Source organism: Kryptolebias marmoratus, linkage group LG15 (genome assembly GCF_001649575.2).
Source record: "Kryptolebias marmoratus isolate JLee-2015 linkage group LG15, ASM164957v2, whole genome shotgun sequence".
Lineage (NCBI taxonomy): Eukaryota > Metazoa > Chordata > Actinopteri > Cyprinodontiformes > Rivulidae > Kryptolebias > Kryptolebias marmoratus.
Genome location: NC_051444.1, coordinates 1,870,515 through 1,879,439, shown reverse-complemented (window position 1 = coordinate 1,879,439; position 8,925 = coordinate 1,870,515). Strand labels below are relative to the sequence as shown.

General features: G+C 42.3%; 1 protein-coding gene across 2 annotated transcripts in view; it reads right to left on the bottom strand.

The window, feature by feature from the left end:
- Nucleotides 1-8,318, bottom strand: part of ly75 (lymphocyte antigen 75) — a 25,573-nt gene extending 17,255 nt beyond the window's left edge. Inside the window, exons 1-5 of one of the 2 annotated variants that reach the window (XM_017440375.3) lie at nucleotides 8,061-8,318; nucleotides 5,294-5,665; nucleotides 2,821-2,994; nucleotides 2,585-2,746; nucleotides 638-757 (exon numbers count right to left, since the gene is read on the bottom strand). In XM_017440375.3, coding sequence (XP_017295864.1) covers nucleotides 638-757; nucleotides 2,585-2,746; nucleotides 2,821-2,994; nucleotides 5,294-5,665; nucleotides 8,061-8,157 — 925 coding nt within the window. In that variant the 5' untranslated portion in view covers nucleotides 8,158-8,318. The remainder of the gene's footprint in view (nucleotides 1-637; nucleotides 758-2,584; nucleotides 2,747-2,820; nucleotides 2,995-5,293; nucleotides 5,666-8,060) is intronic. The other variant, XM_025002577.2, reaches the window with a different exon arrangement.
- Nucleotides 8,319-8,925: the final 607 nt, after the last annotated feature.

Here is an 8,925-nt window from a genome sequence, read left to right as displayed (position 1 = left end):
AGAGAGAGAGAGAGAGAGAGGGTGTGTGTGTGTGTCTGTGTGTGTGTGTGTGCGTGAGTGTGTGAGGGTGTGTGTGTGTCTGAGAGAGAGAGAGAGAGAGAGAGAGAGAGAGAGAGAGAGAGAGAGAGAGAGAGGGTGTGTGTGTGAGACTCAGATTTTCAGATTTTAATCTGAACTTCGAACTGCGATCGAAGTGATTAAGTTTTGGCAATGATCTGGGGTCAAAGGTCAAGGTCACAGACTGTAACGCCTCGAATGTCAGACTGCGCAGCCTCACGGGTCAAAGATGATCTCTGTGGATTTCAAGGTCACGGGGTCAAAGGTCAACCTCTTTGTTTAGGTTTGTTGTTAAATTTGACCTCGGCTGAAACCCGGCTGTGGAGACGGGACACTGATGATCTGTTAACGACCTACCAGCCCGGAAGGCACACAAACTCCGCCCACCTGCTTCCTGTCTGCGGTTTGTTTGTCCGTCTCTCATCATTACTGAAAAAAACAAACTTCCAGGTTGTCCTCTGCGTTTGGGTCGGATTCAATTCACGATTCGTTGGCGTCAGCGACCCGGAGGCCTTGGAGGAGGTCTGAGCTCCTGGTCCAAACCTCAGGAGTTCAACGCCGTCCTGACGGTGGAACGTACCTGGTTGCCAGCGCAGGAAGGAGAGCGGCGAGCCGTCCGACCACTGCCAGCCCTGAGACACGTCCAGCTGGTGGAGACCGATCCACATCCTGTCGGGCATTTCTTTCAAACCGTCCAGAACTGCAGAGAACAACAACCGAGCCGTGAGAACCTGTAAACGTTACGGATCACCTGGAGTCACCTGGAGTCAGCTGACCCCGCCTCCTGGCTGCAGGTGTGCAGGTAAAACACAGTAAAAACACGAAGAAGGTTCTGCGGCTCTGATGGAATCAGGAGAGAAAATCCAAACACCGACCTGCTCGTTAAAGGTTCACTAATTAGATTTACTGATAAAAAACCGAGTTTTGTTTATTTTTACTCAACAAAACGTGAAAAATCTTATAAAGCAGCATCTTAAGGATAAAAAATAATCAGAATCTGCTGAAGTTTGGAGTCAAAACAGTTAATTATAAACAGATTTTACTATCAATTTTAAATGTAGCCAGAAATAAAAAAAATTTAAAAAAATTCAGGATAAAACACTGAGGCTGAAAGCTTTAATTTAAGAAAATCCAGAGAAATTTAAACAATAATTTCCATTTATAAACCTTAAACTATCCAGTTTACAGCCAGCAGACTGAATTTAATTATCTGTTTTATATCGTTAAATCACGTTAACATTAACAACGTTTGGGAGTTTTTTAATAAAAAACAAACTGATGAACATTAAACCAATAAATAAAGCTGTTTGAGAGAAATCGATATCGGCCAACGGAACCACAATCGGTGCGTTTTTACTTGTTTTTGCCCAAAGCATTAAGCTGCTCAGTTTGTTCCTTCGGCTGTTTTCAGCTCGACACGACGCAGGAACAGACGCAAGAAGCAGAAGAAGAAGGCAGCCGCGTCGAGGCGGCGGCGGTTTGCTGAAGGCATGAAGAGGATGTGAGGAAACGCTCGCGAGAGGAAGATTAAAAGCTTCACACGACGACAAAAAACCTTCAAAGTTTCAGATCCGCTGAGTTATAAAAGATATTTACTTTCTGCTAACTTAACTGTTTACGCATCAAAACATTCGGCTGCTTTAGCATTCGAATGCTGGGACTTTTAGCTTTTCTAATGTTTCTAATTTTCAAATATTAAACTTTAATTACAAATATTTTAACCACAGAAACTTTTAAGATGTTTTAATTATTTTAAAATCTGCGTCAACATGAGCTCTGTGTCTTCTTATGCTAATTTTAGCTTTTGGCTACTATTTTAGCTACCTTTAGTTTTTAGCTGGCCTTTTGCTACTGTTAGCTTTTAGCCACTGTTTTGCTACTTTTAGCCGGCATTTTGCTACATTTGATAATTTTAGCTTTTAGCCAGCCATTTATGACATTTAGCTTCTAGCAAACCTTTGGCTACTTTTAGCATTTATCTTTTATGTTTAAACCTTTAAGCAGCATTTTGCTACTTTTAGTTTTTAGGTAGCCTTTTGCTACTGTTAGCTTTTAGCCACTGTTTTGCTACTTTAGCTAGCCTTTTGCTGCATTTAGCTTCTAACTAGCCTTTTGACACTTTCAGAAAACCTTCTGCTACTTTTAGTTTTTAGCTAGTTGTTTGATATTTTTAGCTTTTAGCCAGCCATTTATTACGTTTAGCTTCTAGCAAACCTTTAGCTACTTTTAGCATTTATCTAGCCTTTGGTTAGCCTTTAGCTAACCATTTACTACTTTAAACTTTTAAGCAGCATTTTGCTACGTTTAGCTTCTTGCCAGTTTTTTAACACTTCTGAATATCATTTAGCAACTTTTAGCTTTTAGCTACTTTAATCTTCTAGCTAACGTTTTGCTGCTTTTAGCTTTGACGCGTCAGTTTCGGCCTCTTTAGCTCGTTCAGAAATCCCGTTTCTTGAACGTGTTTAACGGTTTTGCTGCCGTTTGTTCATCAGCAGAGGAAGCTGAGGTTCTGGTTCTGGGGTCTTACGGGTCACGGAGTTCAGCTCGCTGGACTCAGACAGACTCAGCAGATCTGCTCCCTGACTGCGACACGAGTCCAGCGCTTCGTGCCAGGTCACGGCGGCGCCGGAGACGAACTCGTAGCAGGAGTCTCCTTCCGGGCCAGAGAACAGGGTGTGGCAGCCATTTTCTGCGGAGTCAGAGAGACGGTGAAATCTGGGGACGTCTTTGAACGCGACACACGAGGTGAAAACAGCAACGTACCAGGTATTAGACAGTTCCCCCACTTCCTGTCGCGGTCATCGTCCTGAGACGTGAAACACCAGGTGAGTCCGGGAGCCTTCGGGTCCGGGAGGCACTCGTGGTGCCAGCTGCCGTTGAACCTGAAGGGGAACTCGCACGGAGCGCCCGCCGCCGTCCCGCCGAAGGTGTGAACCGCTGCACAGAACACAAAGGTTCGAGAAAACAGGAAACAGGAAACGGTTTTTAAAAACAACAAATGGAGGTTTTGAACCTGCAGGTGTTTTCCAGCAGAACCTTGGTGGTCATAATGTTCTGGCTGATGGGACATGGATTTTCTTCACTTCCATCAAAAACATCCTTCAGCTGCTAACTACGTTCCTGCCTTCAAATGCTACTTTTAGCTTTTAGCTGCCGTTCTGCTACTTTTAGTTGGTATTTGATCCCTTTAGCTTTTAGCTAGCTTTATGTTAATTAGCTTTTGATACTTTTAGCTTCTAGCTTGCATTTTGATACTTTAGCTAGCCATTTATTTCATTTAGCTATAAGCTAGCTGTCTGATGCTATTACCTAGCCTTTGGTTACTTTTAGATTTTAATGACCTTTTGTTGTCTTTAGCTCTTTGTCACTTTTAGCTAGCTTTTGCTACATTTAGCTTTAAGCTACCATTTTGTTACTTTAAGAATTTAATTAGCCTTTTGTTGTTTTTAGCTAATCTTTGTCACATTTAGCTAGCATTTTGCTACTTTCAATGGTTTGATACTTTTACCCTCTAGCTCACATTTTGACACTTTAGCTAGCCATTTAGTACATTTAGCTATAAGCTAGCTGTCTGATGCTTTTACCTAGCTTTTGGCTACTTTAAGCTTTTAATTAGGCTTTTGGTTAATTTTAGCTTTTAATTAGGCTTTTGGTTAATTTTAGCTTTTAGCTAGAATTTTGCTACATTTAGCAATAAGCTAGCCTTTTGATACTTTTAGCTTTAAATAGTCTTTTGTTGTTTTTAGCTCATCTTTACTGCTTTTAGCTAGCATTTAGTTATTTTTAAATTTTAGCCAACCTTTTGACACTGTTAGCTACTTTAGCTAGCTATTTAATGCATTTAGCTATAAGCTAGCAGTATGATACTTTCAGCTTTTAGGTAGACTTTGGCTACATTTAGATTTAAGCTAGCTATCCGATGGTTTTAGCTAGCTTTTAGCTAATTGTAGCTTTTAGCAAGACTAGCTACATTTAGCTTCAAGCTAGCATTTTGCTACTTTAAGCTTAAACAGTTGTTTAAGCTAATCTTTATCACTTTTAGCTAGCATTTTGCTACTTTCAACCTTTTTATACTGTTAGCATCTAGCTCACATTTTGTTAGTTTAGCTAGCCATTTACGACCTTTAGCTTTAAGCTAGCTGTCTGATGCTTTTAGCTTTTAAGGAGACTTGTTACTTTTTGCTGGCTTTTTCCTACATTGAGTCTTTAGCTAGCTAATGCTAAGTTTAGCTTTTAGCCAACAACTCTGCGTTCTCTCTGTAGGAAATGTTCCTCCTCTGGTTAAAGACGAGTTTTATGTCAGCTGTAAAATAAATAACTCTGCGAAGCAAAGAGCCGATAAAGGAAGCGACCTTCGGCTCATTCAGCTGAACTTTGTTTTATTCGGCTGAGCAGGAACGTTAGGAACACGTTACCTTACCGGAAGGAGCGGTTTAATCCCAGGTATGAAGATAATTAACCAGACAGGCTATGGGTAAAAATGTTCCACAACCGGTTTGTGAGAAACGGCAGCTCGAGACAACCGTGGAAATAAAGTCCTCCTTCGTTCAGCTTTACGGTTTTAGGACACGATAAACCTGATCTGGTCTTTATCAGATCCTAAAACCACTCAAGGTGAACAAAAACACACAACAGATTCCAGCGAGTCGTTATTTATTTAACATTTAACAGAAGAAATGAGCTCCGTCTCAGACTCTACAGGTCAGCAGGTCAAAGGTTAGAGCCTCTTCTCTCTAAAAACAACATGGCAGCTCGACCTGAAGGAACCAGAAGACTTCTGGAGCAGAACCAGATGTTTACCCAGAATGCACTGCAGCTGTCAGCACAGTGGTGGAGGGCTGATGGTTTGGGCTGATTCTGGAGTCAGATGTGACAAACAGGACAATGATCCCAAACACAGCAGAACGGTCCAGAACCAGAACCTCAGAGAGCTGAAGCAACGCTGGAAAGAAGAGTGGGCCACAACTCCTCCACAACCAGGAACCCACTGAGGGTTCTGCTGGGTCAGGAGCTGGAACCATTTATTGTTTAATAAATAATGACTCAGTGGAACCAGATCAGGTTCAATTTGTTCTAAAACCTGGACCTGACCGAAGGTGGACTTTCTTCTTCTGCTCAGTGATCTCACGTTTCACCAAATCTAATTTCGAACCCATTAAAGATCTAATTTACTGTAGTTTTCGCTTCAGCTGGCAGCAGCCGTTAGCCGTTACCCGTTAGCTTCTTGGTTTCTTACCGCGGTAACCTCTGTGGCAGATGTTCTCCCGGGTTCCTCCCCTGGACCAGTCCTCGGCGGCGTCCCGTTTGACCGCCGGTTTCCCCTCGCTGAGCGTCAGGCCCATGTCGTAGACGGTGTAAACGGCTCCGCCCTGGCAGTGCCACGACAGCATCCTGCCGGAGCCGCAGTCCGCCAGGGACAGCGTCTTCAACTGGACGTCCAGCGCCAGGCAGAGGGCCGAGGCCACATGGAAGAGCCGGTGAGCCGAGCCCCACTTCCACAGCTGGCCGGTGGCGTTCGGGTTACAGGCGGCGAGGCTGAAGGCCGCTGCGGCGCCGGCGTCCAGGCACCTCCCTGAACCGGAGTGCTGAATGGTGAAGAATCCTCCGTCTGAAACCAGTGAGACAGAAGAGTTTATTTCACTCCAACCGTTTCCTGAAACACGTCAGAATGTTAGATAACTGCTTTTTCTAAAAACTAAATTTAAATTCAAGACGTGAGGCGAGAAAAAAAAATAAATACAGAAAAAAAGGTAAAAATCTGCATCTTTTAAACTGATTTCTGGGTTTTCTGCTCAGGCGATGGAGGATTCTAAGTTCTTGATTTTCTGTTTTTATTTATTTTCTCTGAAATTATTTTGGTTCACCTGCAATGTTTTTATATTTGAACTTTCTTACGGTACGTTGGAAATAAATAAACCTGGATCTCGTACGAACAAATATCTAAATAAATAAATTAAAATAAAAGTCAGAACCTTTGGTTCTGGTCGACATTTAGAGACTTCCTGTCTGTTTCCTTCATTAGGATTCAAAACCAGAAAGTGACGACCTTTGACCTCTGAGCTCTCATCTGTCCATCTGATCAACCTGGGGTCGCATTTCCTCCTGCGTCCAAACTACACAACCAGACCAAACTACACAACCAGACCAAACTACACAACAAGACTACACAACCAAACCAAACTACACAACAAGACTACACAACCAAACCAAACTACACAACAAGACTACACAACAAACTAAACTACACAACCAAACCAAACTACACAACAAGACTACAAACCAAACTACACAACCAAACCAAACTACACACCCAAACCAAACTACACAACAGACCAAACTACACAACCAGACCAAACTACACAACCAGACCAAACTACACACCCAAACCAAACTACACACCCAAACCAAACTACACAACAAGACCAAACTACACAACCAGACCAAACTACACACCCAAACCAAACTACACACCCAAACCAAACTACACAACAGACCAAACTACACACCCAAACCAAACTACACAACAAGACTACAAACCAAACTACACAACCAAACCAAACTACACACCCAAACCAAACTACACACCCAAACCAAACTACACAACAGACCAAACTACACAACAAGACCAAACTACACAACCAGACCAAACTACACACCCAAACCAAACTACACACCCAAACCAAACTACACACCCAAACCAAACTACACAACAGACCAAACTACACAACAAGACCAAACTACACAACCAGACCAAACTACACACCCAAACCAAACTACACACCCAAACCAAACTACACGACCAAACCAAACTACACAACCAGACCAAACTACACAACCAAACCAAACTACACAACCAGACTACACAACAACCCAAACTCCCAGCAGCTGTTTGTTCTGTAAACAGGCTGGAAGCTTGAAGGTTCCTCAGGTTCCTCAGGTTCTCATGAAGGTCCAACAGTTTGAAACGTGACGATGAAACAAAGATTAATCGTCTCTTTAAGGAACCAACACATCTGTTTGTATTATTTTATTATATTTTTGTTAAATTTAACATTGAATCCTTTCTGTTTGTGATAATTTTGTTGACTAAAGGCTCGCAGACATACAGCAGAAATGAACCTCGTTAAACGAGACGAAGCTCGGTTTCAGGTGGAACCACGAGCAGAACTCTGTGTTCCACCTGCCAGCGGTTCTCGCCCTGGGTTGAAAGAAAAACCCAGACAAAGCCAGGAAACGACCTCCACGGCGTGCTCCACAGAGGCGTGAGCATGATGATACGGGCCAAAGGAGCACGAACTGTGTGACAAACACAAACATGACCCCCCACATCCAGCGGGGACATTTCTGCTCTGATAACAGCTTCAAACCTCCAAATTACACAAAAAGGCAAACAATGAAGAACAGGAGAAACAATCTGTTCAAACACAACAAAAAAAACCTCCGGCAAACTAAGGAAGGGCTGAAAAAATACCTAAAAGTTTCCGTAACGTGTTTCTGGCACGTCGGTGAATCAAAACCGAAGGTAATGAAACTCCTGAAAGTAAAAGATAACCTGACTTCTGCTTCAAACTGAAAGCTGAGCTGGTTTATTTCAATATTAAAGTAAATAATTTACTGGAAAGTAACTCCATAATTTGATTTATCCTGTCACAAAGAAGGAAAACATAAAAATAGACGCAGGGGAGGGAAAATTACAGATAAAAAGTGGATAAAAACACATGACTCCAGGTGATTTAAGCTAAATATAAAAGGGTCATATTTCAGGAATATTTTAGAGTAAATTGTTTGTAAACTGTGATAAAGTGAAAGAGGGAGGGATGAGTCTGCGGTTTGATGGGAAAATAAAACTTAATGGAAACAAACAGAACCTGTTCTAAGGAGGTTCCTGCCTGCCCTCTGCTCGCCTCACTGCAGAAACAATAAGCTTTCCATCCAGCTGACAGGGTATTTAAAATAAAATAAATGAATAAAAACACAAGTGACAGCGAGGCGGGTCAGCTCACCCGAACCTTCAGCCGGCGAACAAGTTCCCCTCCGGGCGACGTTCGGCTCCAGCAGCGTCAACAAACCGAAGCACAGCGCCGCTGCGGACAACTTCATCCTGGAGGAGTTTTCTGCGGGTTCATGCGGGCTCTGCCGAAGCTTTAATTCTCGGGTTAGGGTCCGACGAGACCGAGCGAAGCCCGAACAGAAAGTAGTCTGAACCCAGAACAGCTCAACTGACAGCTGCGCCGCCCAGAGTGCTGCGCGGAGCGGACCGTCAAGCTAGCGGCAGCGGCGGCGCGGGCTAATGCTAACTTCCGGTTTCACGGAACGAAAAATTATTAAAAAAAAACGAATTAAAAACTAATTTAAACAAATACATATTTTATCAAATATATACATAAAAATATATAAAATTTAAGAAGAAAAAAATATGAGAAGAAAAAGAAAAATAGTGAGAAGAAGAAGAGAAAAAACAAGATGACGGCTGACCAAAGCTTCACAAAAACATTAGCTAAACATCAAGTTAAACTCCTACTAAACACAGACTAATAAAGAAGTCAGAAACTAAATAAATATGTTTATAGGTTCATTATAAACTGTAAATGTCACTCATGCTGGCAAAATTAGGATTTTTTGGATTCTTTTTTCTCAAATTCTCAAAAGCTTCATAGTTTGTTGTAGTTTAGCGACTCGTTGCCTAGCAACAAGCTGGTTTTGTTCACAGAGCTGCTATGAAAAGTTATTTTTTATCAATCTGGAGTGATGTTATCAGGAATCCCAACCTTATCTTTAAAAAGTGGAATTTCCAGACTTTTACAATGATGCCGAATATTATACGAAGGGATTTCCAGTCTCTACGGAAGCCGACAGAAGAAAGTATAT